This window comes from Narcine bancroftii, chromosome 7 (assembly GCF_036971445.1).
Source record: "Narcine bancroftii isolate sNarBan1 chromosome 7, sNarBan1.hap1, whole genome shotgun sequence".
Taxonomy (NCBI): domain Eukaryota; kingdom Metazoa; phylum Chordata; class Chondrichthyes; order Torpediniformes; family Narcinidae; genus Narcine; species Narcine bancroftii.
Window position 1 is genome coordinate 212,540,747 of NC_091475.1, and position 14,563 is coordinate 212,555,309.

A 14,563-nucleotide genomic window follows, 5' to 3' on the forward strand; every position below is an offset into this window, starting at 1 on the left:
CTAACTTCTACTGTGAGGAAATGCTTCGAGAGGCTGGTCATGGCCAGAATTAACACCGACTGAAATAAAGGTCTGGACCCACTGCAATTCACCCAACACCACAATCTCTCCACAGCAGATGCAACATTGCTGGCTCTCCATTCAGCTCTGGATCACCTAGACAACAGCAACTCATACATCCGGCTACTCTTCATCCACTGCAGCTGAGCCTTCAACACCATTATTCTCTCAGTGCTGGTCAACAAACTCTACATCTCCTCGGAACTGGATCCTTAACTTCCTCATCGGAAGACCCATAGTCGGTACATATTGGAAACGACATCTCCTCACTGACAATCAACACAGATGCACCTCAAGGATGCGTGCTTAGCCCACTGCTCTACTCACTCCACACCCATGTGTGGCCAGGCACAATTCAAATGCTTTCTACAAGTTTGCCGATGACACCATGGTCATCAACAGAATCACAATTGACAATGAGGAAATGTACAGGAGGGAGATAGATCAGTTAGTTGAGTGGCATCACAACAACCTTATACTCCATGTTAGCAAAACCAAGAAGATGACTTCAGGAAGAAATCAGAATATGACTCAGTCCTCATTGAGGGAGTCAGCGGTGGAGAGGGTCAAGAACTTCATATTCCTGGTATCAACATCTCTGTGGATCTGTCCTGAAGCCTCCATATTGATGCAACCTAAAACCCCCAGTTATACTTTGTGAGGAGTTTGAGGCTCAGTATGTTAACAAAGAATTTTGAAAACCTGTCCTGTGGAGAGCATTCTGTCTGGTTGCATCACTGTCTGGTTTGAGGGCGCCAATGCTCAGGACAGGAAACAAAAAGCTCCACAGGGTTGTTAACTCAGTCTGCACCAGACTTCACTCCATCGAGGACATCTACAAGAGCCAGTGTCTTAAGAAAGAGGCCTCTATCACCACCACCCAGGCCATGCTCTCCTCACTCTGCTCCCATCGGATAAAGGGTACAGGAGCCTGAAGACGAGCGCTCAGCAGCACAAGGACAGCTTCTTCCCTGCTGCCATCAGATTCCTGAATGAACCAAAGTCACTGCCTCCCTTTAACTTTTTCTTGCATTATTTTATTTACTTTGAAACGTGGTTTTTATAGAAATATTTGCCCTGTGACGCAGCCACAAAACAATGAATTTCATGACATGTTCATAACAATAAATTCTGATTCTGAATTGGATCAGAGGTCAATCCACAGAAATGAGAGAGTATCACCAAGGCCTACATTCCTCACCCCCTCCCCAATGGTGTGATCTACTGGGATCGTTGTCTGAAGAGGGTGCACCAAATCATTGAGGACCCCTTTACTCTGCACTCAGCATCTTTCAGCTGTTCCCATCAGGAAAGATGCCAAGGTCAAGTGGAAAGCACATGCGCTGGGGTAGCTCAGCAGGTCACACCGCATCCATTTTATTCCTGACAAGGGGCTCAGGCCTGAAACATTCATCACCTTTTACTTCCTCTGGATGCGGTGTGACCTGCTGAGTTTCTCCAGCACACTTAGAAATAAAATATTGCACCTTGATCCAACCTTCACTTGCAGCTCCTTTCAATTCATGAAAAGGTACTTCTGTGACAATGCAAAACAAACATGATAGGAAGGGTCAGGTTTGGAGTGAAACACGGAAGTCTGCAGGTGCCACGATTACAGTATAAACACAGAACTGCTGGAGGAACTCAGCTGGTCTTGTAGTGTCCTTGGGAGGTTTGATGTATAACTGATGGTTTGGGCCTGAGCCCTTCTTCAAGGTATGAGTGAAAAAAAGGCACGTGTCAGAATAAAAAGGCTGGTGGGGTGGGGGGTGGGGGGGGAAGGAAAGAAAGAACAGGGGAGGAGCACTGGGGGAAGAACACAGACCAACATACAAAAGGTGATAAATGACCAGTTTAGGAGCCCTGTGCTCCATCTCTTCCAAAGGATACACATGATTACAGGATAGCTTGTAGGTGTTCTCTATGATCCCTTCCTCGTTGACGTCCACAAAGATTTTTTGGCCGCAGACGGCACAGATCTCATTGGAGAGGTGTTTGGTTGGCATTCCTGATGCATTGTAGTACTGCAAGGCAAAAAAAAACTTAAAACCAGCTGGAAATTACTCACCCCTACCCTTCAAAAATCAAACAGGCAAGCGTCAGAAAACATTCACACACTCAAACAACAAGGGCTTGCACCTTCAATGTAATAATATGTTCCTAGTCTCTTTACTGTGACAATTATTAGATTAGGTATTGTAAGGTAAAACATCATGAGATGGGAATGTGTAGGGAGTTACCCTGTACAGGGCAGTAACAAGAAGGGGAGGTGTCCTTGTACTCCTGTTAGGTAAAACATCATGAGATGGGAATGTACGGGGCAGTAAAAAAATGTGAATGCATCCTTGTACTTACAAGATAAGAGAGACATTGATGGATTGAGAGGCAGGAAGCTAGCAGGGAAAGGATAGCAACAGTTTTAGTCATTGGACAAGTAATGATATGATGATGTTCTAAGCACGTATCCAAGGGTATAAAAAATCACCATTTTGCTGATAACGGCAGAATGCATTCTCCGACTAACTTTGTTAGTCGCAAGTGTTACAATCCGGTAATAAAGAACAAAGAACCCTGATTTCGACTCAGCCTGGTGTTTGTCTCACTCATTCATGAACAAAGCAGACCTAACAGTATTGAACCACACTGTGGAGCCTTGAGGTTTGAGCAAAATGATGGGGCTTTTGCCTGGGGCAACAATAGTGAATACTGTTTAAGATGAAGGAAGGAAAGTTTAGGGGAGATGTAAGAGGTACTTTTATTTTTATACAGAGAGTAGTGGGTGCCTAAGGAACCCCCTTGTTTCATCTTAAAGCTGTGTTCTCACTTTTGATGGTTGTGGAAAATCTTGCTTTCCGAATATTTATCACCTACATTCCAAAGCAACCTGGGCACCAGGATGTAGCCTGACGTGTGAGATTGCTGAACCACACACGGCAGTGGGACAAGTCGAAGGATACCAAACAATCCGCTGCTGGAACTCCTGATGAAGGGTCGACCCAAAATTTCAGCCACTCTTTCTCTCCCACTGATGCTCTAGCAGATAGTTTTTTGCTCCAGATTCCAGCCTCTGCCGTCTCTCGTGCACCCCAAGCTTCAGAGTTGTCTTTGCAGACATAGAAGACATGCTGCAGATGGCATTAAGGTTTCTTGTCGATGGTAACCACTTGATAGCTATGGCGATGGTTTTGAAGACAAACCTAACTGAACAATCGTTAAGTTTCCTCTTGGTGGAGATAGTCACTGGTGAGACGTCATGTATTATGAGCAGTTTTGGGCTTCTCATTTATGAAAGGATGTGTGTACAGGGCAAGTTCATAAAGATGATTCCAGGAATGAAAGGGTTATCATATGAGGAACATTTGACGGCTCTTGGTCTGAACTCATTGGAATTTAGGAGAATGAGGGAGGATCTCATTGAAAAATTTCAGTTGTTGAAAGGCATGGATAGGGTAGATGTGGAAAGGTTATTTCCTATGGATGAGTGGACACAACTTCAGGATTGAAGGGTGTCCGTTTAGAACAGAGATGTGAAGGAATTTCTTCAGTCAGAGGGTGATGAATCTGTGGAATTTGTGGCCACAGGCAGTAGTGGAGGCCAGGTCATCGGGGGTATTTAAGTCAGAGATTGATAGGTTATTGATTAGCCAGGGTATCAAAGGTTATGGAGAGAAGGTCAGGCAGTGGGACTGAGTGGGAAGTGGAAAAGCTCCTGATTAAATGGCAGGGCACGATGGGCTGAAAGGCCTACTTCTGCCCATATGTTTTATGGTAATTGATTAGTACCTGTGTGGTACTCATCACTTTTCAGGCCATACCTGAAATAAGAACAGAAAACGCTATGAATACTCAACAGTCAAACAGCATCTGTGGAGAGAAAATCTTGACACAGCAGGTCAAAGAAGTAGCAGGGTGAGGATGGCGAGATGGATGCATCCGATAAAGGAAATGTTTCTGCGAAGCTGAAGTCAGGGCTACCATACTGATGGTGTTTATGGAGCAACTTTGTTCATAGATTAATGATGGCAATTAGAGAGAAGGTAAAAAGGGGAAAGATTGTTAGAGAATTGAAACAAAAAAGAGAACTTGGAAAAATTCAAATTTATTGATATGTGCATCAACATGGAGTTATTTTGCAAGCAGACCAGTTATCACACAAAACATCAGAGTAGAACAAAGGGATTTAAGAGTTCTGCTACATCATTCCAAGAAAGTAGACAGGATGATGAAGTAAGCATTTGGTACCTTGGCCTTTATGTATCAGAATACTGAATACAGGAGTAGGGATGTCATGTTGAAGTTGTATAAGGCATTGGGGAGGTCAAATTTGGAATATTGTGTGCAGTTTTGGTGGCCAAATTACAGGAAGGATATAACCAGTATAAAGAGAGTGCAGAGGAGGTTTATGAGAATGTTACCGGGTTTCAAGGTTTGAGTTACAGGGAAAGGTTGAGCAGGCTGGGACATTATTCCCTGGGCATAGAAAGTTGAGGGGTGATTTGATAGAGGTTTTCAAAATTATAAGGGGGATGGATAGAGTCAATGTGGACAGGCTTTTTCTATTTAAAGAGGGGGAGATTCAAACAAGAGGACATAAAATGAGATTGAAGGGGAAACGTTTAGGGGAAACATGAGGGGGAATTTCTTCACTCAGAGGGCGGTGGGAGTGTGGAATGAGTCTCTGACCAAAGCGGTAGATGTGGGTTTGATTTTAATATTTAAAGAAAAGTTGAATAGGCATATGGATGAGAGAGGTGTGGAGGGTTATGGGCCAGGTGCAGATTAATCAGACTAGGTGGGAGAAAGTGTTCAGCATGGATCAGAAGGGCTGAACTGGCCTGTGTCTGTGCTGTAATTGTTATATGGTTATAGTTACAGAGAGATCTGTTGGGTCAGAATGAAGGGAACATAATTTCACTATTTTGAGATTCATTCAGGAGTCTGAAAACAGCAGGAAACTCTCTTTAAGCTGGTGATGAATCTTCTTCCTGACAGGAGATGGGTGCGAGGCAGGAGGGTATGGGCCTAATGCAGGCAAGTGGAACTAAAGCAGGAGGGCCTGTTGTTGCGGGTCTGTTCCCATGCTATTAAACTTTACGTTGGCTGCTGCTCTTAAGGAGCAGATCGATGGAAAGGGTGTGTACGGTGGCCTGAGGCTCATTCACAACTCTCGGCAGTTTCTTGCAGTGAGGAAGCTGCAGAGGTGACATTACAGATTGTTAACATTACAGCAGAACTAACTGCCGCTGACAGCTCAGAGAAAGCAAGTGGGGTGGAAAATTAAAGTAGCTAGAAGTTCAGGGTGACACAGTGAAGATAGCTCCACCCCACTCTGACCTGTCTGCCTATGGGCTTCTGCATTGTTTTAGCAAGCACCAAACAAGCTTGGGACTAACTTAGGTTGGGAGCTTGGTCAGCATGAATAAATTGGGCTGAAGGGTCTTTTTCCATGCTGCATGGTGCAGTGAATCTCCATCAGCGTGGTCTTATTGAAAGGTTGAGGAGTCAATAGGAGAGGTCTATCCCACCGTATTTTCCTGCATCTACAGAGCGAGTGGAAACTCCAGTGCTCAAGTACTAACTGCAACCAGCTGTTCTCAGCATTATCCACAGAGGCTCATATCCACAGAGGAAGGCGCAACAGTGACTGCACTTGCTGAGAAGACTGAAGTGAGCAAGGCTACCGGCCACCGCCCTACCAAATTTCTACATAACTTCTATTGCGAGCATCCTGTCCGGCTGCATCATGCAGAGAAATGGATTGGAGGTCAATCCACTGGACCGTAAGAACCACAGAGAAGATCACTGGCGTCTCCCTCACCAGCCCCCATCCCCCAAGCCATTGACATGATCTATCTTGATCGTTGTCTGAAGAGGGGGTGCAAAATCATGGAGGACTCCTACCACCCTGCACACAGCATCTTTCAGCTGCTCCCGCTGGGGAAGAAATCCAAGAGGATCAGAGCCAGCCCCGCCAGGCTAAGGAACCACTTCTTCCCACAGGCAGTGAGAATGGGCGACCGAATGAACTGTTCATTGTAACCATCTAAGACTTTACTATTTATTCAACACTATTTATTTGTGTATGCATGTTTGTGCCGGCATGGCGTGCCCGTGCCTGTATTGCGTGTTTATGTCTGTATTGCGTGTCTGTATGTGTGTTTATGTCTGTATTGCATGTCTGTATCCGTGTTTATGTCTATTACATGTCTGTATGTGCGTTTATGTCTATTACATGTCTGTATGTGCGTTTGTCTATTATATGTATTGCATGTCTGTATGTGTGTTTATGTCTGTATTGCATGTCTGTATGTGTGTTTATGTCTGTATTGCATGTCTGTATCCGTGTTTATGTCTATTACATGTCTGTATGTGCGTTTATGTCTATTACATGTCTGTACGTGCGTTTGTCTGTATTATATGTATTGCATGTCTGTATGCATGTTTATGTCTATTACATGTCTGTATGTGCATTTATGTCTATTACATGTCTGTATGTGCGTTTGTCTGTATTATATGTATTGCATGTCTGTATGCGTGTTTATGTCTGTATTGCATGTCTGTATGCGTGTTTATGTCTATTACATGTCTGTATGTGCTTTTGTCTATATTATAAGTATTGTATGTCTGTATGCGTGTTTATGCCTGTGGGCTTTGCACCAAGGAATAGAGAACACGGTTTTGTTGGGCTGTTCTTGTACAATCAGATAATAATGAACTTGATAGCAGATAAAAGTGGGAAGATCATCTCCGTGCATTTATTAAAGCATCAGGCCTGGCTTTAACCAGACTATTATGGCTTAATTTATAGTTTGTTACCTCGTTGTGCACAAGAAAATAGGAGCAGGAGGCTATTCAGCCCCTTGAACCTGGCCCCTCATTGATCATGGCTCATGTATACTGGTTTGTTCCACACCAATTCTTCAATCGCATGATCTTTATGGAATTTGTCTATCTAATTAACTGGCCACCACCCTTTGGGGCAGAGAATTCCAGCAATTCACTACCCTCTAGGAGAAGTTTATAGGATGGGAAAGAGTTAGACAGGGTCCAGAAAAGATTGGCACCTGGGATGAGGGGCTACTTCCACAATAATAAATGGAAAATATATAACTGTTTTGTTTGAACAGAAGCTCAAGGGAGACGTGATAGACGCATAACAAGATAAAGAGTCCAGATAATTTGAGTGGTAAGCTGTTCCTGTTTGAAGGGGATGACTGGAGGTCACAGGCATAAATGGGAAGAGATGGTCTTATTTACTCAGTTCGCGTTCGTGCTGGAGAAACTCAGCACATCGTACCATTCGTGGAAAGCGATGGGGAGTAGACATTTTGAGCCTGAGTCCTTCTTCAGGTGAACATGGAACATAGAATATTGATCACAACAACAAGCCCTTTGGCCTTTATATTTCTTAAAAAAGAACTAAACCCTCCCTATCTCATAAGCCTCAATTTTCCTTCCACCCATGTACCTAAGAGCTTATTAAAATGCCTTTAATGTTCCAGCCTCCACCACCACCCCTGGCAAGGCATTCTAGGCTCCCACAACTCTCTTTTTAAAAAAGATCTTACCCCGATGTCTCCCCTAAACTTCCTCCCTTCACTTTGTACACATATCCTCTGGTGTTTGCTATTCCTGCCCTGGGAAAAAGGCGCTGATCATCCACCCTGTTTATGACTCTCAATCTTGTCGACCTCTTAAATCTCCTCTCATCCTTCTTCACTCCAAAGAGAAAATCCCGGCTCTGCTAACCTTGGTTCATAAGGCACATTTTCCAATCCAGACAGCATCCTGGTAAATCTCCTCTGCCCCCTCTCCACAGCTTCCACATCCTTCCCATCATGAAGTGATCAGAATTGAACACAATACTCCAAGTGAGGTTTCACCGGAGTTGCAAACTCAAACTCCATTTTAATGAACCCCAACATCCCATAGGCCTTCCATGGATGCTACATGACCTGCTGAGTTTCTCCAGCATTTTTGTGAACTGCATTACACCTCCACACCCCCCGAATTCTTGTTTAGATCTGCCATTGCGTAGGCAGATTTGAACAGAGAAGATAATAGAAGGCCATGGAGAAAGAGCTGGACATGGAACGAGCAGGATGCTCTGGTCCTGGAGTTGGGTATCTAACCCCAACCTCCAGATTCAAGACTGGTTTCTTCACTTCTGATACCAGACTCTTCCTCTCACAATGGCAAAAGGTGATACCCTTTCATTCTTTTTAACTGCAGTCTTCTCCATACTCTGCTCTCAGACGACAATTGCACTACTCCCTGCACATCACTGTTCTACATGCTGTAAGAGTTGACTTGCCTGGATAGCACAAAAAACATAGCTTTTTACTGTATTTCGGCACTCATGATAAAAATTCAATTCAATTGATGGAGAGCTGGGAGAGACATGATGGGCTGAATGGCTTCATCCTGTGCTGTAATCATTCTAAGATTCAATCTCATCATCCTAATCAAAGATTCTCATTCATGTCAGAGTTGTGACAAATACTGTGAATGTTAGATAGAGGTTAGTTCAATACAATTTTATTTTACATCAGTTCTATCTTACTCCGCAAAAGCTAAATAAATTGAAATCAGATTGATCTGATCAGTGTTTTAGATGTGGTCAGGTGATAGGTACTTTTTTTTTTACATTCTACTTGGCCTTGCTCCAAAGTGGGAGCCTTTTGGTCAAATTTGGTGTTTTATTTAGAACGGGTTATATAACCATAGAACAATTACAGTACGGAAACAGGCCATATCGACCCTTCTAGTCCACACCAATTTAAGTGAACTCCACTAGTTCCACCTCCTTGCCCATAACCCTACAACCCCCTCACATCCATGCACTCATCCAACCTCCTCTTAAATGACAAAATTGACCCTGCCGCAACCACTTCTTCCGGAAGGTCATTCCACTCAGCCACCACTCTCTGAGTGAAGAAGCTTCCTCTCATGTTTGACCCCTCGTTCCAATCTCTCCTACCCTCAAGGGGAAGAGCCTATTCACATCTACTCTATCTATTCCCCTCATAATTTTATATACCTCGATCAAATCCCCCCTCAACCTTCTCCACTCCAATGAATAAAGACCCAGTCTATTCAATCTTTCTCCGTATTCTAGATACTGCAATCCAGGCAACATTTTAGTAAATCTCTGCACCCTCTCTACCTGATTGATAACCTTCCTATAATTTGGAGACCAGAACGGCACACAATATTCCAAACTTGGCCTCACCAATTAAATTTCCACAAACTCCAATGTTATTTTTATTAGGTAATACTGAGTAGATAAGACTGAAACTACATATCAAAAACAATTTTTAAAGATTCCTTTAGCAATAGTAATAAAATATATAGCAGTAAGATGGAAATCAGATACCCTTTTGTGTATGGAATGTTGGAATGTAGAAATGCTTAGCTGCCGTGTCCCTTGGAGAAGATTACTTATAATTTGAGAAATAATTATGATGTATTTTTGAAAATTTGGCACCCTTATTTAAGAATTGAGGGAATTAATATATAGAACTTGTCCTTGAGCCGCGAACTTCCATTAACCTCCTTGAAATAGTAAGTTATAAATAATTAATTTTGTGATGAGGGGGAATTTACAGCAACCAGTTTCTCACTTTTCTCATGTTTTCACTTTAAAAAAAAAGTTTTATCTTTTTCTTTTCCCTTCTCTTTTTCCTTTGGGGTTAGTTTAGTGGGAGGAAGGGGTTGGGGTTTATATAATTATGTAATAGATTGGATTTTAATATTTGACTATTATATTTTGTACTTGGATAGTGTTACATGTCTGGAAAACTTATAAATATATTTTTTAAAATACTAATTTTTGACTTAAAATCCCTCACCTCTCCTCCACCCCTACAACCAAGATCGTCATAATTCTGGCACATTGGTCACCTCCAATTTAATTTCTTTACTTTCAACACGGTGGAAGCTGATTCCAGCCATTTAAACCCATGCTGGCTAATTACATCCCAATTAACCCACAACCCTGTACATTTGGGGCGGCACAGTTAGCTGGGGTGGCATGGTTGGTGCAAAACCAGTGTTGTCTGTAAGGAGTTTGTACATTTTCCCTATGTCTGCGTGGGTTTCCTCCCACCCTTCAAAAACTTACCAGGGGTTGTAGGTGAATTGGGTGTGATTAGGTGGCACAGGCTCGTGGGCTGGAAAAGCCAGTTACCAAGTTGTATGTCTACATTTTTAAAAGATTTTGGAGGTGGGAGGAAACTGGAGCACCCAGGGAAAACTTACAAACTCCTACAGAAGGCGCCAGATTCGAACCTGTGTCGCCAGCACTTGAATAGCATTGCATTATAATAATGTTTGTTATAATAGTGTTGCGCCAACCACACCATCCTTTCTAATGTTCCACCAGGCTTGGGAATTGCCTTACCATCTCACATGGCCCTCTCCGATCCATCTCACTTTCTACATTGGTCTCACTGTTTGAACAAAGAACATTCCAACACAGTACACTATGTTGCGACCAATGTCAACCTACTCCACATCAATCTAACCCTTCCCTCCCTCACACCGATGACCCTCCATTTTGCTTACATCCATGTGCCTGTCTAAGTCTTTTGAACGTCCCTATTGTACCAGCTTCCACCACAGTTTGCTCATCAATTGCTCAAGGGGCTGAATGTCCACCTTGTTCCTCGGGAGGGAGCAGAAACCTCATCATCTAACGGTAGGGAGAAAATGTCATGGTCATTCAGACAGTTACACAATCCAATAGCTGCTGACAGCAGATGTTTGAGGCTCACTTTACCCCTATTGTTGAGGCCATGTAGTCTGCACACATTTCTGCAAAGTCACGGCTCAGTACTCCGTAATACAGCCCATAAAACAGAAGTGAAACTCCAAAGTCCATTCCATCTTCAGGCTTTATTCTGCAAGGGAAAAAATACATCAAAACCAATTAATGGATATTTAATTCCTCTATTTTGAATCTCACTCAGCAGGAATGCCTTACAATTCCACTCTGTTATTCACATCCTCAAGGTGATCATGAGACCATAAGATACAGCAGAAGTAGGCCATTTAGTTTATCAAGTCTTGTCCATTCTATCATGAGCTGATCCATTCTCTCACAGCCCCATTCCCTGCCTTCTCCCCATAACCTTTGATACCCTGACAATTCAGATCCCTATCAAATCTCTGCCTTCAATACACCCAACGACCTGGGCTCCACAAAAGCCACCCGTGCTTGGTATTCCAGAGGTTCCTCACTCTCTGGCTGAAGACATCCCTCCCTCTGCATCAGTTTTAAATGGAAGCCCTCCATCCTGAAGTTGTGCCCTCCTGTCCTTGCTTCTCCTCAAAGTCAGAGTTACTTTATTGTCATTTTCATACTCCAAAGCATAAAAACGAAACTGCATTTTCCCAAACAGTGCCCATAAACATAAGACAAGGCTCAAACCAAAAACAACCTGACAAACAAAACCAAACAAGACAGCCCGCGCACACACTCAGCCTATCACAGAAGCCGCTGTGAATCTACGCGCCGCCATCACGAGCAAGCAAATCAGCACCAGACAAAACATGCAACCCAATCCTAACCACTTTACCGCACAAGAAGCTGGCATGGATTGACGCGCAACCATCTAGAGTAGTAAGGACACACTGAACAACACAAAATTCACAAGGGACTCCAATTAACAAATAACCCCCCACCCCTCCTCATTACTGCACAGTGACTTCAATACGAACAATTAGTAGGACCAGACAACAAGCTTGCTACCACAACATAGTAGTAGGCAATGGATGGGAAACAACTTGGCCACATCTACTCTGTCTCTAATCTGACCTTGCATCACATTTAAGAGAAGAGGGCGACACAACACAGGAATAGAGAGTTTGGCCCACCACATCTGCACTACACCATGATGCCAATCTATCTAATGCCATCTGTCTGTATCCTTCCACTCCCTGCCTGATTAGTAGCCTGACCAAATGGCTTCTAATTAGTGCTGTTGTATCGGTTTCCACCACCTCCCGTAGTGCGCTCTAGGCATTGCACTTTTTGTTAAAATTTAAATTTACGCATGCAGTACGGTAACATGGCCCTCAAGTCCATGCTGCCCAATTTATACCCAATTGACCTACAACCCCTAGTAAGTTTTTGAACGGAGGGAAGAAACTGGACGGAGCCCCCGGGGAAAACCCACACAGACAGCGCAGGATACAAACCCTGGTCCTGATTGGTAGCACTGTAAAGGCGTTGCACTAATTGCTGCACCAACCATGCCACCCCAGGTGTCATTCCCCCCACCTTCAACCTATGCCTTCTTAGTAGTTGCCATTTCAACCCTGTGAGAAAGACAAAGGCCTTCTGATGGTTTGATTTGAAGGAAGTGTTTCAAGTGCAAGTGCACAGAATCACGTGAGAACTGGCTAAACATCTTCTCGAGAAACAGCAATGAGTGATGTTTCAGGACCAAGGGTTCCAGCTCTAAACCTTTGTTCCTGATTCCAGCATCTTGTACGTCCCTAGAGATTCTTTACACTTGATGAGTTGTGTACGGGCTGGGGTTGTGCATTCTAACCGTAAACAGAAACTATGACTCTTGTCCTGAGGTTTTTCTAAGAGCAGCAAAAAATATTCCATCCTGTCATCTACTTCTGACATTGTGGTTAATGAGTGTCATGGGGCAGTGACCACAGCAGCAGACCAGCAGGGTCTGCAGTGGATGAAGGACCCACACAGGCTGAGGGCAACTGATGACTTGCAGTCAAAGGACCAACACCAACACAGGCTGCTGGGAACCAGGATTTGAGAGGGTGCTGAGGGCAAGAAGGGCTCCCAAAGGGCCTCAGCTGCTGAAGGCTTTCTGACCGTGTCGTAGGTTTGGATCTGGAGCTTGGGTTGCCAATGGTTTAAATAGGAGTCTGTGCGGCTGCAGGAATCGCTGGAGGCGAATCCACAGACTCTCAGTGACTCTGAAGGGACTCTCTTTTGCTTCTCTTTCTCCTATTGTTAGGTGCACCAGGCAATGCCTATAGCAAACAAAAGTTGAAGTATATCATGTATACTACATTTGTAATGTATTATTGTCTGACAATAAAAGAAACCTTCAACCTCATGACCAGAATTCTCTGGCCCTCTGTGCCATAACAGATAAAAATCCATTGAATTCACCCTCAGGAATCAACGAATCTTCAATGGACACAGACATAAAATGAGGAAAAAGTTGAGTGGCAGAATACTGTGGAATATAACCCTTTAAATATCATTTAGCATAGGGAATCAATTGCAATTTTATGGTCATCTGACTGCACATATAGAACCCAACAAAATGCAACATCTCCAGACCATAGTTCACATACAATCAATTCATATTGATCCAAAATAAATAAATAAATGGTTTTTTTTCTTAAAAAGAATATATATATATAAAAATAATTTAAAGTTTCCAGGATTGTTCAACAGTCTCACAGCCTGTGGTAAGAAGCTGTTTCCCAGCCTGGCAGCCCTGATTTTTAACCTCCAGTACCTTTTCTTTGAAGTTAGCATCTCAAAGATACTGTGGACTGGATGGTAAGGGTCCTCAATGATTCTCTGAGACCTCTTTAAGCACTGCTCCCTGTAGATATTGTCATAGAGGGATGGGAGACCCCAGCAATCTTCTTAGCAGTTTTAATCACACTCTGCACTGTCTTCCGATCTCACGTTTTGCAGTGACCGTACCACACTGTGATGCAGTCAGTCAAGACACTCTATTGAGCTCCTATAGAATGTTGTTAGGCTGGTAGCCGGTAGCCTTGCCCTCCTCAACCACCTCAGGAAGTGTAGGTGCCTGCTGCATCTCCCTAACTAATGAGGTGGTGTTGTGGGTCCAGGATAGGTCCTCCTTTCTTTTGTATATTTTATTTTTTAAAGATATAGTATACAGACATATAAAGAAATAAGATATACAAAACTTTTTCTCCCTTTATTCCCCCCTTCCCCATACCCTCCCCCCCTAAAAACTACCCCAAATAAAATAAAATGGAGTTAACATATGTATCGTCATTTACTTATTGCCGTGTTGGGTGCCATCTCTTTCCGGGAAGAGAAAAAAAACCTTATTACATTACTAAACCCATATATTTCATATACGGGTTCCATACCTTAATAAAAAAAGAATAATTATCATGCAAGTTGTAAGTTATCTTTTCCAACACAACTCAGCGTGCCATCTCTGGACATTCAACTCAATTTCATTTTCTCAGGTAATAGCTATACACTTCCTAGCCACTCCGAAAGCCAGTCGAATAAATGCAAGTTGGGGCTTCTCCATTTTTAACCCCAAAATCAATATTTCCCACAAAAATAACATCAGGTCAAGTTCCAATTTAAACTTAAACTTCCAAAGATTCCAAGATTCTACACCAAAAAGGTTTCACTTTTTCACAAAGTCAAACTGAATATAGGAAAAAACCGGTCTCTTTACCACATCAAAAACATAAATCTGTAGAACTAAATCCATATTTCTCAGGAGTTAAATACAGC

The 14,563-nt window shown here is 43.1% G+C and overlaps 1 protein-coding gene across 2 annotated transcripts in view; it reads right to left on the minus strand.

Moving 5' to 3' along the window:
• LOC138739679 (E3 ubiquitin ligase Rnf121) overlaps positions 1–14,563 on the minus strand; it is a 92,349-nt gene that overhangs the window by 20,876 nt on the left and 56,910 nt on the right. For both annotated transcript variants that reach the window (XM_069892231.1, XM_069892230.1), the window contains 2 exons: positions 10,841–10,961; positions 1,951–2,084 (listed from right to left, as the gene is read on the minus strand). In XM_069892231.1, coding sequence (XP_069748332.1) covers positions 1,951–2,084; positions 10,841–10,961 — 255 coding nt within the window. The remainder of the gene's footprint in view (positions 1–1,950; positions 2,085–10,840; positions 10,962–14,563) is intronic.